We start from the raw sequence: 27,174 nt of genomic DNA on the forward strand, positions 1-27,174 counted from the left end.
AAAAAGGTTTCTTGCTCTCTTGTTGCTCTTTACCTGTTTCTAAAGGTAATTTTGTGGGGCTGTCCTTCTTATCTCTGTGCTTCTTTTTAAATAACATCCCCATATTTCAAATACATTTTTTTTTCTTATGGACCAACGTATTTAACCAGGTTCGATTGAAGCCGTGATGCTTGGAAGCAATCATTTGATTTTTGCTTATTTGTGCACCTATCATTTATGTTCAGATTTTACTGTGTAGATTTTACTGTTTAGCTTTCAGAGACAATCTCAAACACACACACACCTGCGGTTTTTTTGCTTGTTTTTTATCTGTTTTAATTCTTGGTTGGAGAGAGAACTTCACTCCAGAAAGTAGAAGAGCAGTTCCAGTCCCAGTCCAGGATGTGGGCATAACGCCTGATTCCCAGATAGGGTTTGCACAGGGAGAGCCTGTGAGTGCAGCTTTCCGTGGAACTCACCTCCGGAAGTCAGCGAGATTCTCTGAGACCATGTGCACAAGCTGGGCTTGCAAAATAAAGACAACGCTCTACATGCCCAGACCTCAGCCCTGTGCACCGAACTCGGTCGAACAGATCGAAGGAAGCAAAGCACGCATGCGCATGGCGAAGCTCGAGTCGAAGACGCGCGGGTCGGGCGCACGCATGCGCATGGCGAAGCTCGAGTCGAAGACGCGCGGGTCGGGCGCACGCATGCGGCAGAGAGGCGGGAGGCGGGAGCGCGCGCCTGGGTGGCTTCTGTAACCCTGGGTTAGCCAGAGCAGGAAGTGAACGTGCTATGGCTCACAGGCCGAAAAGGACTTTCCGGCAGCGCCGAGCGGACTCTAGTGACAGCGACAGCACCCAGGAGCCATTTGCTGAACCCGGGGCGCCGCGGGAGCATGCAGACCTGGGCCCTGCGGAGGAAGGGCTGCCGTCTGGAGGAGGCCGCGCAGAAGCGGCGGAACTACCACGCCGGGCCTGGGGTCGGAGCCGCGGCCGGGTCTGGGCCAGTTCCCGGCACGCCGCGAGAGCGGCTCCGCGCTTGGACCGAGGCTCGGACGTCCCAGGTGACGCGGGGCAGCAGGGTGGGTGCCCGGGTCGGGGTGTGGGGAGGATGGGGAAAGAGCCCGCGGGGTTCTCTAAAGGTTTCTACAACCCTTTGCCAACCACGAACAACGATGAATCGCGGAGATACCTGCCTGCGAACACTGGCCTGCTGCCTGCATCTCCGTATTGGGCCCCTTGGGGGAGTAGAAATAATACTGCAAGGTTTGGGCTTGTCCGTGTTTGCACTGTCAGATAAACCCTCACCAATTATATATAGCTTTAGTGCTGCACTTTATGCTTATGAAGAACCTAAATCATCACAGAAGAGTTTAAAAATTCCTGATACTCCTAGGTAGGTGAAGGTACTTTCTGTCCCCAATTCTTTTCCTCGAAAACAAGCAAAACGATACACTAGAAAAATTTAGGTGACAGGCTTTGGGACATTTTCTTTTGCGTTTTGTTTTTTAATCGGTTATTTAAAGAAAAGATAAAAATAGCAATATATGCCACTAACAACAGATTGGTGACCCTGTAGAGTACCAATCATGGTGTTAAATACAATGTAGTAATTTTGAAGTACCTTTGCGTTCTTAAAAATAGAATTCAAGCAGCATAAACTTGTTTACATAAGATGTGTTCTAGTTTGAATTGGAGTTTAATAATAATATAGTTAAAAATAAAACTATATAGTTAGGAAAAGTTAGAAATAAAAACACAGGAACAAGGACTTGGAAGGAACTTGTATAAGTACGGTCTTGAAGTTTAAATACATTAACTTCTGACTCAGACACACATAAAAATATTTGAGATTATGTTTCATTCTAAAAGGAACTTCTAAAAAAATTCAATAGTGAAGCTCGTAGTAAAGGCCCTAAAAGCAACCAGCTTCTCCAGATAAGTGACACTTTTTACCTACTTCTGTCTGCAAACCATGTTTCTCCAGGATGCCTAACACTCAAGTTTAATGAACTGAGGTAATCCCTGGCCTGTTGACATGAGTAGAATCTCCAATTTGTCACCTGTGGATGATGCCACCAATAGAATGATGATTCAGCATTTCTGGCTTGTCACAGGATGAAATAACCATGTAGAAAACAAGCCTATGTTGCTAATGATATGTTACATAATTTATTGTTATTTCGAAGACAGTATACATGGTATAATTTCAATAAATAAAAAAGTATCTGTAAAAAAAATATTATAGTTTTTGGTTAGTCTTGAGGTAAAAAAATTTTCTCCCCACTCTTTTTAGTCCAAGTGATTTTGGTGATTTCTTAGTCATTGTTATAATCACCTGTTTATCTGAAGTTCTGATGACTTTTAAAATATTTTTTGCTTTATGTAAGAGTCATCTGGTTAAACTTTAATGGGGGGGGGGGCCAGGAGTTGCCTCTTCTCTTGCCTTCTAAAACAGTGAAACAGTGGTTCTCAAACTTTTTGGTCTTAAGAGTACCCTTTTGGTCTTAAAGGTATACCCTTTATACTCTTAAGAATAATTAAGGATCCTAAAGAGCTTTTGTTTCTGTGGATTATATCTATAATATTTACCATCTTAGGAATTAAGATAAATTTTTATTAATTCTTTTTTTAAATTAACTCATATGTAGGGATAAGAAACATTTTTATGAAAAATAACTGTTTTCTGAAAAATAGTAAGAGTGACGTTTTCAATTTGCAAATCTCTTTAATGTCTGGCTTAATGGAAGACAGCTGAATTCTCACAGATATTTCTGCATTCAGTCTATTGAAATATGTTGTTTTGTTTGAATGTGTGAAGAAAACCACAGATAGATGATTAGGAGTACTTAAGAGCCTTTTTAGTTCATTGAAGGTGTTCTGCTTTAATATTACAACGAAGCTCAAAAAGTAATAAGTTCTTAAAGGTTAGTTTGCAATGTGTGTCGACTGAAGAAAATGCACAACGTGAAAGTTTGTGAGTTAAGTTTTATTTGGGGCAAAATGAGAACTATAGCCCAGGAGACAGCGTTTCAGGTAGCTTTGAGAAACTGCTCCACAGAGGCAGGGGAGAGGTCAGTGTTACATATGATATTAGTGAAGAGGGGTTTGTGGGGTCAAACACACATTTTGGCAGAGGCTTGCTGCTAGTCATGAGGAGCAGACGTCACCATTAATGATTTTAGTGCTTTTCGAGATATGAGGAGATGTAAGGATTGGGCTCATAAAATCTTCTGAAAATATCTGTCTGAAGGCCTGTTCTGCCAGTTTTTCCCAAAGCACAGAGTACCTCATTCCTCATCTCTGTCCTGAACTCCTTTCAGGGTGTGTTGAAAATCAGCAGCTACAGCAGTTTGTGACTTAATCCTTGTAGATGCAGAAGGCAAGTGCCAATTTTTAGTTGGCACGAGAACGCTGAAACCATATCAGTCAATTTTTTTGTACTCCACTAGATTAAAATCTGTCGGTGTGTTTTGCACTTTGAATGGCTCTTTTACCCATGCATGATTGGTAACATCATGCATTGACTCTTTGGAAAGTAGTGGTTCACCGAGTTGCAGTTCTTGCAAGTGTTGGTACAATTTATCACAATGTCAAAAAAAACCTCTCTTAATGCTACTACTAACATCATCAGTCTTTAAGTATTGGAAAGCTATCAAGTTCACAGTAGAGGGTATGTTTTCCCAAAATTATAGACTTGACTTGAAATCTCTAATTCTTGAAGTGATCGGCACAACTTTGGTCGTTTTTGAGAAAATGTTTGTCAGATACCCGTGTCTGAATAACTAGAGTTTGTCTGTCATTCTTTCAAGTAGAAAGGTTTTCCTCCTCGAAGACAGTGGTTAAGTTCAACTTGCAGCTCATCACACAAGTGCTTTTCCTTGAGGCAACCATTGCATTTCAGTATGTGCCAGAAGTGCTTTATGCATGCTTCCATTTTGATCCACAGAATATTAAAAAGATATGTACTCAGGGCCAAAATTTAATAAAATTAAATTTTTATTGCTTCATTAAGGACAATAAGTGAAACTGACTATTTTTCTTGCTAGTACAAGGTGGCAAAGAATACAGTGGATGCTTCTGCACATTGGTATCACTGTTATGATTCATACTAAAAGATTAGCAGTTTTACCCACCAACGGAGTAAAAAGGGCAAGTAACATGTTAATGTTGTGATGAAAGTAGTTTGGCTTTTCCCTCAGACCGGCTGAAAGGGTCTGAGGGACCTCCAAGGGTTGATGGATCATACTCTGAGAACCACTGCTCTGGTGTAACTTTACTTCACTTTAAGAAGATGTAGGAGTTGTCATGAATAGCAGTAGCTAAGAAAAATGTAAGCTATAGCTATATTCCTTGTCTTTTACACTTGATCTTAGCCAAAAGGCCAAGAAGCAATATATTACTTTGTCTTTTAATTCTTGATTTTACTCCAGCTTTTTTGAAATTTATATAGGTTTTCTAATTAAGGAACGTTCTTAGTATAAGAGTACTTATTTATGTAATCTTAAATCTTAAGGTTATTCACAACTATTACAAAATATTTGTGAACTAACAAGTCCTTTTTTGTCAATAATACCATAAATTCCTTTACACTTTGCTCATTGGATTCTCACAATACCTCTGTGGGTGTTCTCTCTTAATGCTGTTTTTGTTTAATAGATTAATTGACTGTGTCCTTTCCAGAATCACACAATGGAAATAGATCCATGATTTGGTTTGAGGCTACAGTACTCATTATAGTACTTCTTACCACCAGCCATTGAAATGTAACTTAGTATTTATATTACAAGAGCCTAAATTCCAGAGTTGGATGAAATTAGATTGAATTCTTCTTCAGCTTCTCCATTTAGTAACTTTGTGACATTGGACATGTTATTTAGCCTTTCCAATCCTTAGTGTTCTCATCAGTAATAGCATTTACTTTATAGAGTTGTGAATGTTAAATGAAATAAATCTTGTAAAACAGACTTAAGTATGTCTAGCACATAGGAAATGTACGTTAAGTATTCTTTTCTTTTTCTACTTATTCACTATCACTATTTTTCTTTTTTCATTTAAATATTCTTTCACTTTTTGTCATTTTCTTTTTTCTCTTATGTTCCCTTTCCTCTTTTTGTTTCATTCTTTAATGAAGGGACTATTTTACTAGTTAAGTAGATAACACAAATAGGATACATCCTTGTACATTTATTAGACCATCCATTGATTTCAGAAAGAATGGAAGTTAGAGAAAGATCTGCATATCTACTTTAAATATGTGGAGTAAAATTAAAACACCATATTTTACATATGCCATGTATTTTTCATAATTTCAATTATTGATTGCAACATCTTGACTCTTTCTTGTTATATTCAAAAAACATCCTGTTAGAATCCAGAGCGGTTGATCTTTCAACAGATGAAGAGGATGGAACACATCGTTCTTCAGAAACTAAAGATGATCAGAGTTCATCTTCCAATAGCTCTAGCTCGCTGGAAGAAGAGTTTACATCACTAGGTTGGTAACTTTTGAATTTTGTTTAAGAACTTTATTTCTAATATTAGTATTTTTCTATAGCAGTGATTTTTTTAAGTTTAATTTTCTTTTTTTATACTGCAGGTTCTTATTAGTTATCTGTTTTATACATATTAGTGTATATATGTCAATCCCAATCTCCCAATTCATCCCACCCCCCACCACCCCACTTTCCCCCCTTGGTGTCCTTGCGTTTGTTCTCTACATCTGTGTCACTGTTTTCCTTGCAAACTGGTTCATCTGTACCATTTTTCTAGATTCCACATATATGCGTTAATATACAATATTTGTTTTTCTCTTTCTGACTTACGTCGCTCTGTATGACAGTCTCTAGGTCCATCCACATTTCTACAAATGACCCAGTTTCGTTCCTTTTTATGGCTAATATTCCATTGTATATTGTACCACATCTTCTTTATCCATTCGTCTGTCGATGGGCATTTAGGTTGCTTCCATGACCTGGCTATTGTACATAGTGCTGCAGTGAACACTGGGGTGCATGTGTCTTTTTGAATTATGGTTTTCTCTGGGTATATGCCCAGTAGTGGGATTGCTGGGTCATATGGTAATTCTATATTTAGTTTTTGAAGGAACCTCCATATTGTTCTCCATAGTGGCTGTATCAATTTATATTCCCACCAACAGTACGAGAGTGTTGCCTTTTCTCCACACCCTCTCCAGCATGTGTTGTTTGTAGATTTTCTGATGATGCCCATTGTAACTGGCGTGAGGTGACACCTCATTGTAGTTTTGATTTGCATTTCTCTAATAATTAGTGATGTTGAGCAGCTTTTCATGTGCCTCTTGGCCATCTGTATGTCTTCTTTGGAGAAATGTCTATTTACGTCTTCTACCATTTTTTGATTGGGTTCTTTGTTTTTTTTAATATTGAGCTGCATGAACTGTTTATGTATTTTGGAGATTAATCCTTTGTCCGTTGATTTGTCTGCAAATATTTTCTCCCATTCTGAGGGCTGTCTTTTCATCTTGTTTACAGTTTCCTTTGCTGTGCAGAAGCTTTTTTATTTATTTATTTTAATTAATTTATTTATCTATTTATTTTTGGGTGTGTTGGGTCTTCGTTTCTGTGTGAGGGCTTTCTCTCGTTGTGGCGAGCGGGGGCCACTCTTCATCGCGGTGTGTGGGCCTCTCACTGTCGTGGCCTCTCTTGTTGCGGAGCACAGGCTCCAGACGCGCAGGCTCAGTAGTTGTGGCTCACGGGCCTAGTTGCTCCGCGGCATGTGGGATCTTCCCAGACCAGGGCTCAGACCCGTGTCCCCTGCATTGGCAGGCAGATTCTCAACCGCTGCGCCACCAGGGAAGCCCCTGCAAAAGCTTTTAAGTTTCATTAGGTCCCATTTGTTTATTTTTATTTTTATTTCCATTACTCTAGGAGGTGGATCAAAAAAGATCTTGCCGTGATTTATGTCAAAGAGTGTTCTTTCTACGTTTTCCTCTAAGAGTTTCCCGTCTTATATTAGGTCTTTAATCCGTTTTGAGTTTATTTTTGTGTGTGGTGTTAGGGAGTGTTCTAATTTCATTCTTCTACATGTAGCTGTCCAGTTTTCCCAGCACCGCTCATTAAAGAGACTGTCTTTTCTCCATTGCATATCCTTGCCTCCTTTGTCATAGATTAGTTGACCATAGGTGCGTAGGTTTATCTCTGGGCTTTCTATCCTGTTCCATTATTCTGTATTTCTGTTTTTGTGCCAGAAACATATTGTCTTGATTACTGTAGCTTTGTAGTATAGTCTGAAGTCAGGGAGTCTGAGTCCTCCAGCTCCGTTTTTTTCCCTCAAGATTGCTTTGGCTATTCGGGGTCTTTTGTGTCTCCATACAAATTTTCAGATTTTTTGTTCTAGTTCTATAAAAAATGCTATTGGTAATTTGATAGGGATTGCATTGAATCTGTACATTGCTTTGGGTAGTATATTCATTTTTCACAATATTGGTTCTTCCAATCCAAAAACATGGTATATCTCTCCATCTGTTTGTGTCATCTTCGATTTCTTTCATCAGTGTCTTATAGTTTTCTGAGTACAGGCCTTTTACCTCCTTAGGTAGGTTTATTCCTAGGTATTCTATTCTTTTTGTTGCAATGGTGAATGGGATTATTTCCTTAATTTCTCTTTCTGATCTTTTGTTGTTAGTTTATAAAAATGCAAGTGATTTCTCTGCATTCATTTTGTATCCTGCAACTTTGCCAAATTCATTGATTAGCTCCAGTAGTTTTCTGGTGGCATCTTTAGGATTCTCTATGTATAGTATCATGTCATCTGCAAACAGTGACAGTTTTACTACTTCTTTTCCAATTTGGATTCCTTTTATTTCTTTTTCTTTTCTGATTGCCATGACTAGGATTTCCAAAACTATGTTGAATAATAGTGGTGAGAGTGGACATCCTTGTCTCGTTCCTGATCTTAGAGGAAATGCTTTCAGTTTTTCACCATTGAGAATGATGATTGCTGTGGGTTTGTCGTATATGGCCTTTATTATGTTGAGGTAGGTTCCCTCTATGCCCACTTTCTGGAGAGTTTTTATCATAAATGGGTGTTGAATTTTGTCAGAAGCTTTTTCTGCAGCTATTAAGATGATCATATGGTTTTTATTCTTCAGTTTGTTAATGTGGTGTATCACATTGGTTGATTTGCATATATTGAAGAATCCTTGCATCCCTGGGATAAATCCCACTTGGTCATGGTGTATGATCCTTTTAATGTGTCGTTGGATTCTGTTTGCTAGTATTTTGTTGAGGAGATTTGCCTCTGTATTCATCAGTGATATTGGTCTGTAATTTTCTTTTTTTGTAGTATCTTTGTCTGGTTTTCGTATCAGGGTGATTGTAGCCTCGTAAAATGAGTTTGGGAGTATTCCTTCCTCTACAATTTTTTGGAAGAGTTTGAGAAGGATGGGTGTTACCTCTTCTCTAAATGTTTGCTAGAATTCACCTGTGAAGCCATCTGGTCCTGGACTTTTGTTTGTTGGAAGATTTTTAGTCACAGTTTCCATTTCATTACTTGTGATTGGTGTGTTCATATTTTCTGTTTCTTCCTGGTTCAGTCTTGGAAGGTTATACCTTTCTAAGAATTTGTCCATTTCTTTCAGGTTGTCCATTTTATTGGCATGCTTTGTATTTCTGTGGTGTCCATTGTAACTTCTCCTTTTTCATTTCTAATTTTATTGATTTGAGTCCTCTCACTCTTTTTCTTGATGAGTCTAGCTAAAGGTTTATCAATTTTATCTTCTCAAAGAACCACCTTTTAGTTTTATTGATCTTTGCTATTGTTTTTTTTGTTTCTATTTCATTTATTTCTGCTCTGATCTTTATGATTTCTTTCATTCTACTACCTTTGGGTTTTGTTTGTTCTTCTTTCTCTAGTTCTTTTAAGTTTAAAGTTAGATTGTTTGGAATATTTTTTGTTTCTTGAGGTAGGATTTTATTGCTATAAACTTCCCACCTAGAACTGCTTTTGCTGTGTTCCAGAGGTTTTGGATCGTCATGTTTTCATTGTCATTTTTCTCTAGGTATTTTTGATTTCCTCTTTGATTCCTTCAGTGATCCCTTGGTTATTTAATAACATATTGTTTAGCGTCCATGTGTTTGTGTTTTTTACGTTTTTTTTCCTGTAATTTATTTCTTATCTCATAGCGTTGTGGTCAGAAAAGATTCTTGATATGATTTCCGTTTTCTTAAATTTACCAAGGCTTGATTTGTGACCGAAGATGTGATCTATCCTGGAGAATGTTCCGTGTGCACTTGAGAAGAAAGTGTAATCTGCTGTTTTTGAATGGAATGTCCTATAAATATCAATTAAATCTATCTAGTCTATTGTGTCATTGAAAGCTTGTGTTTCCTCATTAATTTTCTGTCTGGATGATCTGTCCATTGGTGTACATGAGGTGTTAAAGTCCCCCACGATTATTGTGTGGCTGTCGATTTCCTCTTTTATAGCTGTTAGCTTTTGCATTATGTATTGAGGTGCTCCCATGTTGGGTGTATATATGTTTATAATTGTTATGTCTTCTTCTTGGATTGATCCCTTGATCATTATGTAGTGTCCTTCCTTGTGGCTCGTAACATTCTTTATTTTAAAGTCTATTTTATTTGAAATGAGTATTGCTACTGCAGCTTCTTTTGATTTCCATTCACATGGAATATCTTTTTCCATCCCTTCACTTTCAGTGTGTATGTGTCCCGAGGACTGAAGTAGGTCTCTTGTGGACATGATATATTTGGATCTTGTTTTTGTATCCATACAGCAAGCCTGTGTCTTTTGGTAGGAGCATTTAATCCATTCACATTTAAGGTAATTATCGATATGTATGTTACTATTACCATTTTCTTACTGGTTTTGAGTTTGTTTTCATAGGTCCTTTTCTTCTCTTGTGTTTCACACTTAGAGAAGTTCCTTTAGCATTTGTTGTAGAGCTGGTTTGGTGGTGCTGAATTCTCTTAGCTTTTGCTTGTCAGTAAAGCTTTTGATTTCTTCTTTGAATCTGAATGAGATCTTTGCAGGTAGAGTAGTCTTGGTTGTAGGTTCTTCCCTTTCATCACTTTAAATATATCATGTCCCTCCCTTCTGGCTTGTACAGTTTCTGCTGAGAAATCAGATGTTAACCTTACGGGAGCTTCCTTGTATGTTGTCATTTTTGCCTTGTTGCTTTTAATAATTTTTCTTTGTCTTTAATTTTTTTCAATTTGATTACTACGCGTCTTGGCGTGTTTCTCCTTGGGTTTATCCTGCCTGGGACTCTCTGCACTTCCTGGACTTGGGTGGCTATTTCCTTTCCCATGTTAGGGAAGTTTTCGACTATAATCTCTTCAGATATTTTCTCAGGTTCTTTCTCTCTCTCTTCTCCTTCTGGGACCCATATGAGGTGAATGTTGGTGAGTTTAATATTGTCCCAGAGGTCTCTTAGGTTGTCTTCATTTCTTTTCATTCTTTTTTCTTTAGTCTGTTCCGCAGCAGTGAATTCCACCATTCTGTCTTCCAGGTCACTTATCCATTCTTCTGCCTCAGTTATTCTGCTATTGATTCCTTCTAGTGTAGTTTTCATTTCAGTTATTGTATTGTTCATGTCTGTTTTTTCTTTAATTATTCAAGGTGTTTGTTCTTTTAGTTCTTCTAGGTCTTTGTTAAACATTTTTTGCATTTTCTTGATCTTTGTCTCCATTCTTTTTCCGAGGCCCTGGATCATCTTCACTATCATTATTCTGAATTCTTTTTCTGGAAGGTTGCCTATCTCCACTTCATTTAGTTGTTTTTCTGGGGTTTTATCTTGATCCTTCATCTGGTACATAGTCCTCTTCCTTTTCCTTTTGTCTCTCTGTGAATGTGGTTTTCGTTCCACAGGCTGCAGGATTGTAGTTCTTCTTCCTTCTGCTGTCTGTCCTCTGGTGGATGAGGCTATCTAAGAGGCTTGTGCAAGCTTCCTGATGGGAAGGACTGGTGGTGGGCAGAGCTCAGTAAAACTTTAATCTGCTTGTCTGCTTATGGGTGGGGCTGAGTTCCCTCCCTGTTAGTTGTTTGACCTGAGGTGACCCAGCACTGGAGGCTACAGTCTCTTTGGTGGGGCTAATGGCAGACTACGGAAGGGCTCATGCCAAGGAGTACTTCCCAGAACTTCTGCTGCCAGTGTCCTTGTCCCCGCGGTGAGTCACAGCCACCCCCTACCTCTGCAGGAGACCCTCCAACACTAGTAGGTAGGTCTGGTTCAGTCCCCTATGGGGTCACTGCTCCTTCCCCCTGGGTCCTGATGTGCACGCTACTTTGTGTGTGCCCTCCAAGAGTGGGGTCTCTGTTTCCCCCAGTCCTGTCAAAGTCCTGCAGTCAAATCCCGCTAGCCTTCAAAGTCTGATTCCCTGGGAATTCCTCCTCCTGTTGCCGGACCTCCAGGTTGAGAAGCCTGACGTGGGGCTCAGAACCTTCACTCCAGTGGGTGGACTTCTGTGGTATAATTGTTCTCCAGTTTGTGAGTCACCCACCCAGTGGTTATGGGATTTGATTTTATTGTGATTGTGCCCCACCTCCCGTCTCATTGTGGCTTCTCCTTTGTCTTTTGATGTGGTTTATCTTTTTTGGTGAGTTCCAGTGTCTTCCTGTCAATGATTGTTCAGCAGTTAGTTGTGATTCTGGTGCTCTCATAAGAGGGAGTGAGCGCACGTCCTTGTACTCCACCATCTTGAACCAATCTCCTATACCAGTGATTCTTATTATTAATAAACTCTAGTGAAGTGTGGGGCAAATAAGTCATTACTAATGATTGTCAAGGGACCAAAATTGGCTGCTCGGTTCCATTACATAACATGCCCTCGGTCAGATGGCTTATAAGAGGCAGAGCTAGGATTCCAACCCAGGGAATCTGCTCCAGAGCCTAGGTTCTTAACCACTGTGCTATACTGGGTGATTCATGGCAGTATCTAAAAATGGTAAGAATTTGTCTGTGAGGATGTTTCAGGTATAGGATGTAGCATATATAAAACCCTAGGGAAGATAACATAGCATGTGCAGAGAACTAAAATGTAGTTGTTGGACTGAAAATACTTGGTTTAAGTTTAATAAAGAAGAACAAAAAGAAAGCAGAGGGACTGACTGGAGTCAGATAATACAGGGTTTTAAGGGAACTACTGAAAATTTTATGCAAATAGATGACATGACCATTTTTGTGTTTTAGAAAGATAAATCCAGTTCTGGGGTTGGCAGATTACCACCTGTGGACCAAATGTGGGCCACTGTCTGCTTTTGTGAATGAAATTTTATTAAAGCCATGCTCATTCATTATGTATTGTCTTTGGCTGCTTTTGCACTACAATGGCAGAGCTGAGAAGTTGTAACAGAGACTTTATGGCCCAAAAAGCCAGAAATATTTATTGGCCTTCTACTCTAGCTCAAGGGTTCGTAACTTGTCTTGTGCTGTGGACTCTTTTCAGTCTCATGAAGCCTAAGACCCCTTCTGAGGAAAACAAAGTAAAATGTATAGCTTTATAAAGGAAACATTAATTTGAAGTATAATTGTTAAAATATTTTTTTAAAGATTTGTAGTATAGTAGTAAGTGCTTTATTAACATGTGAAGTAACAGGATCCAGAAGCTCTTCTAATTTTTTTTCTTAAACAAGTTCACTAAACTACAGAAGTAATTAGTGATGAAGCCAGTATTAAGAATTGAAGCCTAGTAGACAAGTGAAGCTTTGTCTAGACTCTAGGTACAGTGCTGTCCAATAAAACTTTCTGTGAAGGTTCTGTATCTTCACAGACCAGTACGTTAGCCACTAGCCACATGTATCTATAGAGTTCTTGAAATGTGGCTAGTGTGACTAAGGAACTGGACTTTTAATTTACTTAAATTTAAATAGTCACATATGGCTGGTGGTTACAGTACTGAACAGTGGTGCTGTAGAAGATGGCAGATTAGATAGTGTAAGGCAGTAATTGTAAAGTGTAGGTAGCATTGGGAACCTAAGGAGAAAATGCAGTGTTTGGAAATATGTAGGATAGTTTTAAATTATCATAGTGCCTGAGGTGTTGCTGGCATGTAATGCCCTGAGGGCAAGAAATGATACAGATAAAGAATGTGGGACAGTTTACCAAGGTGAAGAATTGTCCCTCCTCTGATGCCCCTTTGAGAAACACTGATTGGAAGATGAAAACTTGTCCTGTAAGGAACACTTTGTGGTTTTTTTTTTTTTTTTCTTTTTTTCTGGACAGGAAAAGAGTAAGAAGGAATGAGATAAGTTTAAGGACTGGTATGTAGAAGATGGAGTGCGTTTATTTTTTTGTTCAGATGATAGAACTATTAGAATGATCCAGTACTGGAATATTGGCCTTGAGATGTGCACTGTTGCAGAGACTGCTTATCAATTGGGCATGATATTAACCTTTATTCTTTTTTTTTTTAATTGAAGTATAGTTGATTTACAATATTGTATTAGTTTCAGGTGTACAGCAAACTGATTCAGTTATATATATACTTTTCAGATTATTTTCCATTATAGGTTATTATAAGATATTGAATATAGTTCCCTGTGCTGTACAGTAGGTCCTTGTTGTTTATCTCTTTTATGTATAGTAGTTTGTATCTATTAATCCCATACTCCTAATTTATCCCTCCCCCACACCCTTTCCCCTCTGGTAAACATAAGTTTTTTCCTATGTCTGTGAGTCTGTTTTTGTTGCCTCCTTCGTCATAGATTAATTGACAGTAGTTGTGTGTATTTATTTCTAGGCTCTCTATTGTTTTCCATTGATCTATATATCTTCTTTTGTGCTAATACCATGCTGTTTTGATTACTGTAGCTCTATAGGACTGTCTGAAGTCCAGGAGAGTTATGCTTCCAGCTTTCTTCTTTCTCCTCAGGATTGCTTTGGCAATTCTGGGTATTTTGTGGTTCCTTATAAATTTTAGGATTATTTGTTCTAGTTCTGTGAAAAATATCATGGGCAATTTGATAGGGATTGCATTAAATCTGTAGATTGCCTTGTATGGCCATTTTAACAATATTAATTCTTCCAATCCAAGAGCAGGTGATATCTTTCCATTTCTTTGAATCATCATCAATTTCCTGTATTACTGTTTTATGTATAGTTCTTAGCATATAGGTCTTTCACCTCCTTAGTTAGGTTTCTTCCTAGGATTTTTTTTTTTTTTTGGAATTTTTTTTTTTGATGTGATTTTAAATGGGTTTGTTTTTTTACTTTCTCTTTCTGATATTTCATTGTTAAAGAAATGCAACAGATTTCTGTATATTAATCTTGTATCCTAGCTATCTTGCTGAATTTATTTATTCTAATAGTTTTTATGTGGAATCTTTATGGTTTTCTGTATAGAGTATCATGTCATCTATGTATAATGACAGTTTTATCTCTTATGTTCCAGTTTGGATACATTTTATTTCTTGTCTGATTGCTGTGTCTAGGGCTGCCAAAACTATGTTGAATAGAAGTGGTAAGATATTTGTCTTTCTCTGTGTGACTGACTTCATTTAGTATGATAATCTCCAGGTCCATCCATGTTGCTGCAAATGGCATTATTTCATTCTTTTCGATAAATATCACAAATATCATATGATATCACTTATATGCGGAATCTAAAAAAAAATGATACAAATGAACTTATTTACAAAACAGAGTCACAGACTTAGAGAATGAACTTATGGTTACCAGGGGGGAAGGGTGGGAGGGAGGAATAGATTGGGAGTTTGGGATTGACATGTACACACTGCTATATTTAAAATAGATAACCAACAAAGACCTACTGAGTAGCACAGGGAACTCTGCTCAATGCTCTGTAATAACCTAAATGGGAAAAAAATTTGAAAAAGAATAGATATATGTATATGTATAACTGAATTATTTTGCTGTATACCTGAAATTAACACAACATTGTTAATCAACTATACTCCAGTATAAAATAATAAATAAATAAATAAGAGACACAATTCTTATTTGCATTCCTTGTAGAAAAATCAAGTACACATAGCACCATTGCCTAGAATCATTACATTTCTTTAAAATGTAAGCAGAATTAAATCTTTCATGATTATTTTATGAGATGGTAATATATTTTTCTCCTTTGACCCATGTACTTGGTAATGTATTGGAATAAATTCTGGAATGTATACTGACTAAGAAAAAAAGAAGTGGTAAGAGTGGCATCCTTGTTCAGAATTTAGTGGGAAGGCATTCAGCTTTTCACCATTGAGTATTATATAGGCTGTGGGTTTGTCATAAATAGCTTTTATTATGTTGAGATATGTTCCCTCTATACCCACTTTGGTGAGAGTTTTTATAATGAATGGATGTTGAAGTTTGTCAGATGCTTTTTTTATGCATCTATTGAGACAGTCATGTGATTCTGGGCTTTCCTTTTGTCAATGTGGTGTATCACATTGATTGATTTGTGTATGTTGAACCATCCTTGTGACCCTGGGATGAATCCAGCCTGATCATGGTATATAATCTTTTTATGTATTCTTGGATTTGATTTGCTATTTTGTTGAGGATTTTTGCATTGATATTCATCAAAGATTTTGGCCTATAATTTTCTTTTTTTTTGTAGTGTCTTTGTCTGGTTTTGGTAGCAGGGTGATGGTGGCTTCATAGAATGAATTTGGGAGTGTTCCCTCATCTTCAGTCTTTTGGAAGAGTTTGAGAAGGATAAGGATAAGTTCCTCATTGTATGTTTGGTAGAATTCCCCTGTGAAGCCGTCAGGCCCTGGGCTTCTGTTTGTAGGGAGTTTTTTTATTACCAGTTCTATTTCACTTCTAGTGATCAGTCTGTTCAAAGTATCTGTATCTTCTTGATTCAGTTTTGGCAGACTGTATATTTCTAGAAACTTGTTCATCTTTCTTGGTTGTCCAATTTGTTGGCATATAATTGTTCATAGTATTCTCTTATGATTTTTTGTATTTCTGTGGTATCAGTGTTATTTCTCCTCTTCCATTTCTTATTTTATTTATTTGGCTCCTCTCTCTTTTCTTCTTGGTGAGCCTGGCTAGAGGTTTGTCGATTTTGTTTATCTTTTCAAAAAACCAGCTCTTGGTTTTATTGATCTTTTCTATTGTTTTTTTGATCTCTATTTTATTTATGTCCTCTCTGATCTTTATTATTTCCTTCCTTCTGCTGACTTTGGGTTTTGTTTGTTCTTTTTCTGATTCTTTTAAGTGGTAGGTTAGGTTGTTTATTTGAGAATTTTCTTGTTTCTTGAGGAAGGATTGTATCACTATCAACTTCCCTCCTAGAACTGCTTTGCTGTATCCCATAGATTTTATATGGTTGTGTTTTCATTGTCATTTGTCTTGAGGTATTTTCTGACTTCTTTTATTTCATTGTTGATGCATTGGTTTTTTATTAGTGTGTTGTTTAGTCTCCATGTGTTTGTTCTTTTCCCATTTTTCTGTCTGTGGTTGATTTCTACTTTCATACCAGTATGGTCAGAAATGCTTAAAATACTTTCTATACTCTTAAATTTTTTGAGGCTTATTTTGTGCCCCAGTATGTGGTTAACCCTACTGAATGTTCCATGTGCACTTGAAAAGAATGTGTATTCTGCTTTTTTTGTCTGTAGTGTCCTGTAGAAGTCAATTAAGTCCAACTGGTCTGTTGTGTCATTTAGGTCCTCTGTTGCCTTATTGATTTGCTCTCTGGAAGGTCTGTCCATTGATGTCAGTGGGGTATTAAAGTCTCCCACTATTACTGTATTCCTGTCAATTTCTCCCTTTGTGCCTGTTAGTATTTGCTTTATATACTTAGGTGCTCCTATATTGGGTACATATATGTTAATGAGTGTAACACCCTCTTCTTGTATTGATCCCTTTATCATTATATAATATCCTTCTTTGTCTTTATGGCCTTTGTTTTAAAGTCTGTTTTGTCTGATATGAGTATTGCTACCACCACTTTCTCATCGTTTCCATTTGCATGGAATATCTTTTTCCATCCCCTCATTTTCTATCTGTGTGTGTCTTCCACCCTGATGTGAGTCTCTGGTAGGCATCATATTATGGGTTCTTGTTTTCTTATGCAATCTGCCCCTCTGTGTCTTTTAATCAGAGCATTTGGTCCATTGACATTGAAAGTAATTATTGATAGGTATGTATTTGTTGCCATCTTAAACCTTGTTTTCCAGTTATTTTTGTAGTTCTTTTCTGTTTGTTCTTTTTGTTTTTCCTTTTGTAGTTTGATGGTTTTCTTTTATATTATGCTTGAGTTCCTTTCTTTTTGGTTTTTGTGAATCGATTGTATGTTTTAAATTTGTGGTTACCATGGGGTTCAAGTATGTTGACCCATAACTATACTTGCTTTAAAGTGATAGTCATACAAGTTCAAACACATTGTAAAAAAAAATCTACATCTTTAGAGTCCCCCTCCCTCACATTTTTTTATTTTGATGTCATATTTTACATCTTCATGCTTATTCTTTTGCTGTTCATTGTAGTTATAATTGCTTTTACAAAAATATTTTTAATTATTGTTTTTAAATCTATGTACCAGCTTGTTTAAGTGGTCTTCAATCCTTTTATATATTGGCTTTCCCATTGTGATTTTCCCTTACCTATAGATTCTTGTTTCTCTTTTATTTAGAGAAGACCTTTCAATATTTCTTCTAGGGTAGGTTTAGTTATACTGAATTCTTTTAGTTTTTGCTTGTCTGAGAAATTCTTTCTCTCTCCTTCTATTCTAAATGATAATCTTGCTGGGTAGAGTATCCTAGGTTGCAGGGTTTTCCCTTTCAGGACTTTGAATATATCATGCCACTCCCTTCTGGCCTGCAGAGTTTCTGCAGAGAAATCAATTGATAGCCTTATGGTGGTTCCCTTGTAATTAACTCTTTGTTTTTCTCTTGCTACCTTTAGAATCCTCTCTTTAACTTTTGCCATTTTAATTATGATGTATCTTGGTGTGGGTCACTTTGTGTTCATCTTGTTTGGGACCCTCTGTGCTTCCTGTGCCTGGATATCTGTTTCTTTCTTCAAGGTTTGGGATGTTTTCAGCCATAATTTCTTCAAATATAATTTCAATCCCCTTTTCTCTCTCTTCTCCTTATGGAACCTCTATTATGCATAGTTTGGCATGCTTTATATTATTGCATAGTTCTTATATGTTATCTTCATATTCTGTTCATTTGTCTTTCTGTCTGTTGTTCTGATTGAGTGATTTCCATTATTCTGTCTTCCAGATCACTTACATGTTCTGTGTTATTTAGTCTGCTATTCATTGCTTCTAGATTGGTTTTTATCTCAGCAGTTGAGTTGTCTAATTTTGATTTGGTTCATCTTCATAGTTTCTAGTTCCTTGTTACAGTGCTCTGCATTTCTATTGATAACCTTTCTTAATTCCTTTAACATTTTTATTACCTTCTTTTTGAACTCAAGGTCTAGTAGACTGGTGAGGTTTGTTTCAGAAATTATTTGTTCTTTCAGGGGATTTCTCTTGTTCTTTTAATTAAGAGTAGTTCCTCTGCTTTTTCATTTTACTTAACTTTCTCTCTGTGAATTTAGGAGAAACATTTATCTACTGTGGTCTTGAAGGGGTGTTTTTATGTGGGAGCATCCCTGTGTAGACTGTGTGAGTCAAATATTTTTGGTGTGTGGGCTGGTTTTGATGTGGGTGCCAGCCACTTCTTTCCTTAGCATTTGCTGGCCATTAACCCCTTGATAGGGGGTGTGATTGGTGTTGAAGTGTCTAGAACCTGGGCTCTATGGTGGGCAGGACCTCCCCTTTGATCTGAGGCTATCACAGCTCTGTTGAGGGTGGGGACTGCTCCACAACTGTTGGAGTAGAAGCCCTGAAGTTTGTGTTTGATGAAACTTCATTGCCCTTGAGTGCGTGCCCTGCCCCAAAGGAGGCGACTGTTGATGCAAGTGGGGCCTGTATGGTCACACTGAACCCATGCACTGCCTAGGCAGGAATCTGCAGTTCCTCTCAGACTCAGTGCAATGTTGTGTCCCTTTCTCTGTTGTGTTCATTCCAGACCTAGTGGTAGGCTCTTTTGTGGAGTGGGCTGTGGCTGGAGGCTGCGGCGCTGTGGCTGCAGGATCAAGGTGGTTGTGCTGCTGCCTGGGCTGCCTCTGTGGCACACCTCTCCCAGGACCTCTCCACCCCAATTCCAGCTCCAAGCTGAGGTGTGGAGTGGGCAGGGCTGGAGCACTCCCACCGGCAGATGAACCACTGCATGCTGCTGCCCAGGACCTTTCCACCGAACCTCAATGCCCAGCCACTGTGCATTTCTGTGATACCACCTGGTGTGCTCACTGACAAAGTGTGCCACAGCTGGACCCACCCCTCCCTGTGTACATTGACAGTGGGCTCCATGTTTCAGCCTGGACCACACCCCAGGCCGTCAGGGCTGTCTCCACTGTCTCCACGCAGGTAAATGGAGTCCTCTCCCACATCCTGTCTGCCCAAGATTCAGCACTTAACGTGTTTGTGGTCCCACTTGGCGCATGCTTCGGATTGGGAAGTGAGGTGAGGCTTGGGAAGTGCAGCAAGGCATCAGCCACCAGCACTGGTCCCATTCCATCCTGATTGTTAGGAAGCCAGCATGCCTGCACTCCTCAGAAGTGTAGTCTAGGCTTCCCCAGCCCCTCTGTCTGTCCCAGCAGATTTCCCAGCTGGCAGGGGGCTCCCCAGGCAAGGATCTGCCCGTGTGGACCTTCTCTCCTTTACAGATCTCTCCCAGGCACACAGATCCTTTCGCTTTTTTTTTTCCTGTCCTACCCAGTTACATGGAGATCCTTCTTGCAGCTTTGGTTATGTGGGAGATCTGCCTGTTTCCAGTTGGTTTTCTATGGGAATTATTCCACATGTAGATGTATTTTTGATGTGTTCATGGGGAGAGGTGAGCTCCTACTCTGCCATCTTGATCCCCCTCGTAACCTCTACTCTTCAGATAGGATGATGTATGTGAAAATTATTTATGAATTATAAATCTACAAAAACATGATGTTCTTATTATTATAAAGCAATATGCTAATATTATTAATTCATCTCATGTCTGACCAACATCTGCTATGTGGGAACCCTTGAGCTAGGTGTTAGATATAGACAGGACAGGATGGAATACTCTTCTCTTCCTTGAACTTGTATTTCTTTATTGTAGTTTGAGAGAGGATTAGCTTTATGTAACACTAGTATTTCACTAGTGAGTCCATTGCTTGTGATTTATTAATTAAACCCCAACAAATCACTTGCCGGTGAATTGCTTCAAGTATTTCTGTTTCTGTATTCATACACTTGAATATTTGAACCTAAGCGCATCATCTTAACTCTGGTGACCCATTAAAATCCCCTAGAGGGATATAAAAACATACTGCTGCTCAACTCCACCTCAGATCAACTGCATTTAGATCCCGTGTTTTGGATGGGAGCCTAGTTATCAGATTATCAACCTTCCCAGGTGATTCTAATGCATATAGCCAGGGTCAAGAAATGCTGGCATTATCCTGAGTGTTTTGGGAGGATGAAGAGACACCTTACCTGCATCATTTTCCTGGTACTATTCTACAAAAATTTCTAGTCTATAAAAAATAAATCACTTATTTGATATTCCTTGTTTTTAATGAGCGTATGTTGCTTTCTAGGGCTCATCACTTGCTGCTTCATAATTAATTCAAGCACTACTTGTTTTCCTTAGTTCTAGTGTCAAGTATATTGATCTATAATTTCTGAAATCTCTCTATCTCTTTCAAAAATCAGAGTATTTGTGTATCTCCTGGCATATGGCATCTTTTCTATTTATTTCTCAAAGGATTTGGACCAATTTGTGGGAAAGGTTAGAAAATTTTACTCAGTGGCTTGGTATCCCTAATTAATATCTTGAAGTGCTTGAAACAATGATTTCTCTTGCTATTTTGTTTACCTTAGTATTTTGCTTAAGAAACCATTTGTTTCCAGAGTGTAAAGATAAATTTCAGCTTAGATCACGCATGAAGAAACTTGTTTTGAGTTAGAAGAGTCTATATTAATGAAGTTTGTACTGAATAAAATGAAGAAAAAATAAAACAAGCCTCTATTAAAAGATGTTGTCCCTTAAATATTTTAAACCTGGTAAATTACCTGATTATTTCTTTTATACTTTTTAACTTATGTTTATTCATGTGAGAATTGCCACAGGACCTTGGAGGCTGATTTGAATGTGTGCTGTGTTTTAGTCTGTTTCTCACTCCCTATGTGCCTGGATGCCCAAAGGCGAGGGGCAGGTCATAGTAGAATGTCCCTGTTACTTTATAAGGCAGACTGCTCTACCACTTATCATTCTACCCTCCATGCTCCAAGAGTAACTCCATGCTCAGCCCTCTCCACATCCCTACCCTGATAATTTCAGAGCTTCTGTTAATGAGAAGTAGCTAGCCCTCAACAAAAAGTCAGCAACAACACCTGATGAAGAAGAGAGATAAAAGATAAATTGGAGTCATTTCAATATTTTCTGATACTTCTAGATTTGTTTCATTTCTTTAATTTATATTTAATCTCTATCAAAATAATTATCTTCTATTGATACAAATTTTGAGTCATTATTCATATCAAAATAGTGAAAAAATTGGAAAAACAGTGTTCTTTTCCTTTAAATATGAGGAATATTTCTTTCTGTTGGTATTTTGTTTTCAATGTCCTCCTCTTTGTTTCTTTCAGTAAATATCCCTGATGCAGCTTTTATTCAGGCAGCCTACCGAAAACGTGAATTGGCCAGGGCCCAAGAGGACTATATTTCTTTGGATGTAAAACATGCCTTCACCATCTCTGGTATGAGGAAAAACACTGAATATCCTGAGAGTGAGCCTGATGATCATGAAAATATAATACCATTTACCCCGAAGCTTCAAACACTTAGACAAAAGATGGCTGAAGAAACAGGTACATATTTAATTTATTTATAATAAATGAACATTAAGGCATTTTTCCTTAGAATATAATATTATGATAAAAATATCCATAAAAACATAATGTAGTGTCTCCTGTTCTAAAGGTTATTTATTTTTTTAATACCAATTTACTTACTGACATCATGGCTTCTAAAATACATGTCTGTATCAAAATGTTATCAAAGGGTACGTGCAATAATAATGTTTACTGTTATCTGATCTCCACTTGATCTTTCTTGGCAGGTTAAAAAATTTGTAGAGTTTCTTATTTTTGATATTGAAAACTTTCATTGTCACCTTTATAAGATTTTTTTTTTAACATGGAAACATTGGTAGGATTTTGGTGTCATGTGTTAAAATCTTCCCTGCTCTAGTAAAAAGTTTTCCTCAACCAATAATCCTTAGGTATCAAAGAACTATTTTCACATTTCTCATTTATAAACAATAATGTTTTACCAAGTTTTTGTCATTTCAAATAATACTATTTCAGAATGAGACTCTTGGTTCCTATTAACCCAGAAATTATTTTTGCATGTTTAGATTCTCAGGTAGAATTGAGAATCTCTGATAAAACCAAATGTTGCATTTTTTCCAAGCTTTTTTATATGTGAGACCATGATGTTTTGAGTGAGACAGTTTGGTGATAAATGCAGATTCTGAAGTCAGATTGCTAGATTCAGGTCCTAGGTTCAACACAGTCCTTAGATATAGGACTGTGTTATGTAACATGCTGATATCTGAGTTTCTTTGTTTATAAAGAGAGAGTGAATTATGAATTGTGAAGAAAATATTAACACATATAAAGAGCTGCTAAGCCATTTATAAGCTCCCCAATTGCTAATTGCTGCTGCTATTAGAATGGAAAAATATAGAATATTTATACATGAACTTTTTTTTTCAAGCAGCCAGAAATGAAGAAACAAGTGAAGATAGTGAAGAAGATAAAAAATATCAAGATATTTGGGAACAGCAGCAGATGAGAAAAGCAGTTAAAATCACAAAGGTAATAATCTTTTATGCCATATGTATTAGTTTCCTGTGGCTACTGTAACAAATTACCACAAACTTGATGGATAAAACAACAGACATTTATTCTCTCACAGTTGTTGAGGCTAGAAGTCTCAATTCAAGGTGTTGGCAGGGCTGTGCTCCTTTTGAAGGCCCTAGGAAAGAATTCTTTCTTTTTTCCTTTTTCCCCCCTCCCCGTTTTTCTTTTTTTAATTGAAGTAAAGTTGACATAACAGTATTATGTTAGTTTCAGGTGTACAAGATAGTGATTGACTTTTAAATACATTATGAAATAAATCACCATGATAAGTCTAGTAACAATCTTTCACCATGCCAGATTATTACAGTGTAATTGACTATGTTCCTTATGCTGTATATCATATCCCTGTGACTTATTTATTTTATAACTGGAAGTTTGTACCTCTTATTCCCTTCTCTTATTTCACCCTACCCCCATCCGCCTCCCCTCAGGCAACCACCAGTTTGCTCTTTGTGTCTATATTGTCTGTTTCTGTCTTGTTTGTTTCATTTTTTAGATTCCACATATAAGTGAGATCAAAGAGATTGTCTTTCTCTGTCTTGTTACACTTAGCATAATACCCTCTATGTCCATCCATGTTGTTGCAAATGGCATGATTTCATTCTTTTTCATAGCTGAATAATATTCAATTGTGTATATATACCACATATTCTTTATCTATTTGTATATCAATGGACACTTAAGTTGCTTCCATATCTTGGCAATTGTGAATAATGCTGCAGTGAGCATAGGGTTGCATATAACTTTTCAAATTAACATTTTCGTTTTCTTCAGGTAATTACCCAGAGTGGAATTGCAGGATCATATGGTAGTTCTATTTTTAATATTTTGAGGAATCTCCATGCTGTTTTCCGTGGTGGCTGCACCAATTTACATTCCCACCAACAATGCACAAGGGTTCCCTTTTCTCCACATCCTTGCCAACCCTTGTTGTTTGTTGTCTTTTTGATAATAACCATTCTAATATGTGTGAGGTATCTTATTTTGGTGTTGATTTGCATTTCCCTGATGATTAGTGATGTTGAGCATCCTTTCATATTTCTGTTGGCCATTTGTAAATCTTCTTTGAAGAAACGTCTTTTCAGATCCTCTGTGCATTTTTTGATCAGATTGTTTTTTTGATATTGAGGTGTATGAGTTCTTTATATAATTTGAATATTAACAATTTATCAGATATATCATTTGCAGATACCTCCTCCCATTCAGTAGAGTGCCTTTTTGTTTTATTGATGGTTTCCTTTGCTTGTGCAGAAGGTTTTCAATTTGTAGTCTGATTTGATTATCTTTGCTTTTATTGCACTTGCCTGAGAAGACATATCCAAAAAATATTGCTGAGACTCATGTTAAAGAGCATACTACCTATGTTTTCTTCTAGTTTTATGGTTTCAAAAATGAGTTTTGTATATGGTATAAGAAAGTGGTCCAGTTTCATTCTTTTGCATGTAGCTGTCCAGTTTTCCCAGCACCGTTTATTGAAGGGACTATCTCTTCCCCCATTGTATATCCTTGTCGCCTTTGTTGTAGATTAATTGACCATATAAGCATGGGTTTATATCTGGGCTCTCTATTCTGTTCCATTGATCTATGTGTCTGTTTTTGTGACAGTAACATACTGTTTTGATTACAATATAGTTTGAAATATATAGTGTGAAATCAGGGAGTTTGATATCTCTAGCTTTGTTCTTTCTCAAGATTGCTTTGGCTATTTCAGGGTCTTTTGTAGTTCCATATAAATGTCAAGATTATTTGTTCTAGTTCCATGAAATATTTCATTGGTATTTTGGTAGGGATTGCATTGAATCTCCCAGCAGAGAATTCTTTCTTGCTTTTTGTAAGTTCTGGTAGCTCCAGGTATTCCTTGCTTTATGACTACATAACTTCTATCTCTACCTCCTTCTTCACATGGCCTTCTCTATGCCTCTACTTTGTGTGTCTCTTATAAGGATACTTGTCATTGGATTTAGGGCCTACTTGGATAATCCAGAATGATCTCATCTTGAGATTCTTCACTTAATTATAACCACAAAGACCCTTTTTCCAAATAAGGTCATATTCAGAGGTTCCAGGGGTTAGGATATAGACCTATCTTTGGGAGGTCATCATTCAACCCACTATACCATGTGCATTATGTTCTTTTCCCACTAGATTATAAATTCTACATATTGTAAGTCCCTTGAGGGAACCATCTTTTTTACTTTTAATTTTACAGTTATATGGTAGATGCCTAAATGTGAAGTTCAAACAAATAAATAGTGAGGGTTAAAACAAAACTAACAAACAAAAAAAAGTATTAAACTTGGGGTGGAAAGTCCTAGATTTGGGTTGTGGCTCTACCACTAAAAAATACTCTCTCTGAAGTCAAGAATTATTAACTACTTTTTTCAGTTTTATATCCCATAGTGCCTAATATTGTGAGAGCTCAATAATTATTTGTGTGACTTTGAGAAAATAATTTCATGTTTCTAAATCTCAGTTTTCTCATCAATAAAGTGGGAATAATAAAGTGGGAATGATAATGTTACCTACCTGAGTAGGTGGCTGTAAGGCTCAAAGTTATAATGATCTAATCTAAGTCAAAGTGCTTATAAATTTTATAACAAATGCAAGTTTTATTTTTAATCTTTTTAATAAGAATGCTTTGAAAGATTTTTTGCTCTTTTAAGCAAGAAAGTATTGTACGATCTTCATGTTATTAAAACTAAAAAGCTAAGTAAAAGTAAGCCTTCAGTTGCAATTTAGAAGTCTCTGAGCCATTTTTTTTTTTTTAGTTATTTGCAATCTGAATTTTTTTGCTATTAGTAAGAACTGGTAAATATTTGCTTGCTTTTTTTCCTTCCTTTTTTTTTTCTTTCTTTTGTTCAGATGTGTGTTTTTTGAACTTTTCTCTTAAGGTAATGGCCAAGAGTGGTATTACTAATAAAGAAGATGAACATTTTTATGGCACTTACTACATTTTTCTCTGTTGTCTTCTAGAGAAAATTTAGATCACTCCGTAATGCCACTGTTATTATGGGAACGTTTTACCATAATCTTGCCAGCTTTAGGTATAAGTTCACTTGGTGAAAATGGAATCTCAAGTTTATTTGATTTGCATTTTTATTACTGCTGTGGGTACATTTACTGATTTCTTTATTAAAGATTTACTGCATACCACTGTATTCATTTCCTGTGACTGCTCTAACAAATTACTGCAAACTGAATGACTTGAAAGCACCAAATTCTATTTTCTCACACTTTTGGAGGCCAGAAGTGCAAAATCAAGGTGTTGATATAGCTACACTCCTTCCAAAAAGCTCTAGAGGATAATCTATTCCTTGACTATTTTAGCTTCTGGTGGCTGTTGGCATTCCTTGGCATATAGCTGTATCTCTCTACTCCATCTTCACATCACCTCCTCTTTTTGCATCCCAAACTGTCTCTCCTTCTCTTCTATGAGACTACATGTAATTACAGTTAGGACTCATTTAGTTAATCCAGGATATGCTCCTATTCTCCAGAACCTGAACTTAATCACATCTTTTGCCATATAAGGTAATATTAATTCACAGGTTTGGGATTTTAGAACCTGGGCATATCTTTTGGGGATCACCGTGTAGCCTCTGTAACTACTTAACAGTGGTAGACAAAAGAATGTACAATCATTGCAGGAGAGAGACAGCTAAACCAAATAATTGTAGTAAAATCTTACAAGGTTCTGTGGCAGAATTCTGTACAGGGTTCTGAAATAGCACAAAGGAACAAGTGAGTGGTCAGTTTTATAGGCGAGAGGGTGGATGGGAAGGTTTGGAAAAGCCTGTAAGAAAATGGTCAAATTTGAATGAGTCTTTGAAAGATGTTTATGATGTAAGGGATTTGAAGCAGAAGAGGATATCAGGGGTGAAGACATGAAGTTTGAAAAGGTCTGGTTAATTTGGGAATTTGTAGGTATGATTCGAACTGGATAGGAGACTTGCTAAGAATTTATATGAGAAATGATGGAGTCTCATGGAAAATATAAAAAGTATAGTTAAGCCATTGAGTTGACTAATTATCTGGTCCACTTCTTCACATATCCTTTTCTAAAACAGGTTCTTCAGAACCTTTTCAACATTCTAAGCATGATGGTGATGAGTGAGTTATGATGAGCCAGAGGACAGTAATATGAAATGTACTGAGTTACAACATATATGAGCTAGGAATGCATTCCTCTGCAAGTAACAGAAAACCCAAATAATGGTGGCTTAAAGAAAATTAAAAGCTTTACCTAGAAACCCACCAGCAGACTTCCA

General features: G+C 37.2%; 1 protein-coding gene across 5 annotated transcripts in view; it reads left to right on the forward strand.

Annotated features, from left to right (window-relative positions):
* Positions 1 to 676: 676 nt before the first annotated feature.
* Positions 677 to 27,174, forward strand: part of GCFC2 (GC-rich sequence DNA-binding factor 2) — a 73,719-nt gene continuing 47,221 nt past the window's right edge. For 2 of the 5 annotated variants that reach the window (XR_014234846.1, XM_082356969.1), the window contains exons 1-4: positions 677 to 1,045; positions 5,353 to 5,478; positions 21,629 to 21,850; positions 22,761 to 22,861. Coding sequence is in view for 4 of the 5 variants with exons in the window: in XM_082356969.1 (XP_082213095.1) it covers positions 775 to 1,045; positions 5,353 to 5,478; positions 21,629 to 21,850; positions 22,761 to 22,861 (720 nt within the window). In the remaining variant the exon portion in view is untranslated. The remainder of the gene's footprint in view (positions 1,046 to 5,352; positions 5,479 to 21,628; positions 21,851 to 22,760; positions 22,862 to 27,174) is intronic. The other 3 variants (XM_082356967.1, XM_082356970.1, XM_082356968.1) reach the window with 2 other exon arrangements.

The sequence above is a fragment of the Balaenoptera borealis genome (assembly GCF_965194805.1).
Source record: "Balaenoptera borealis genome assembly, chromosome: 15".
Lineage (NCBI taxonomy): Eukaryota > Metazoa > Chordata > Mammalia > Artiodactyla > Balaenopteridae > Balaenoptera > Balaenoptera borealis.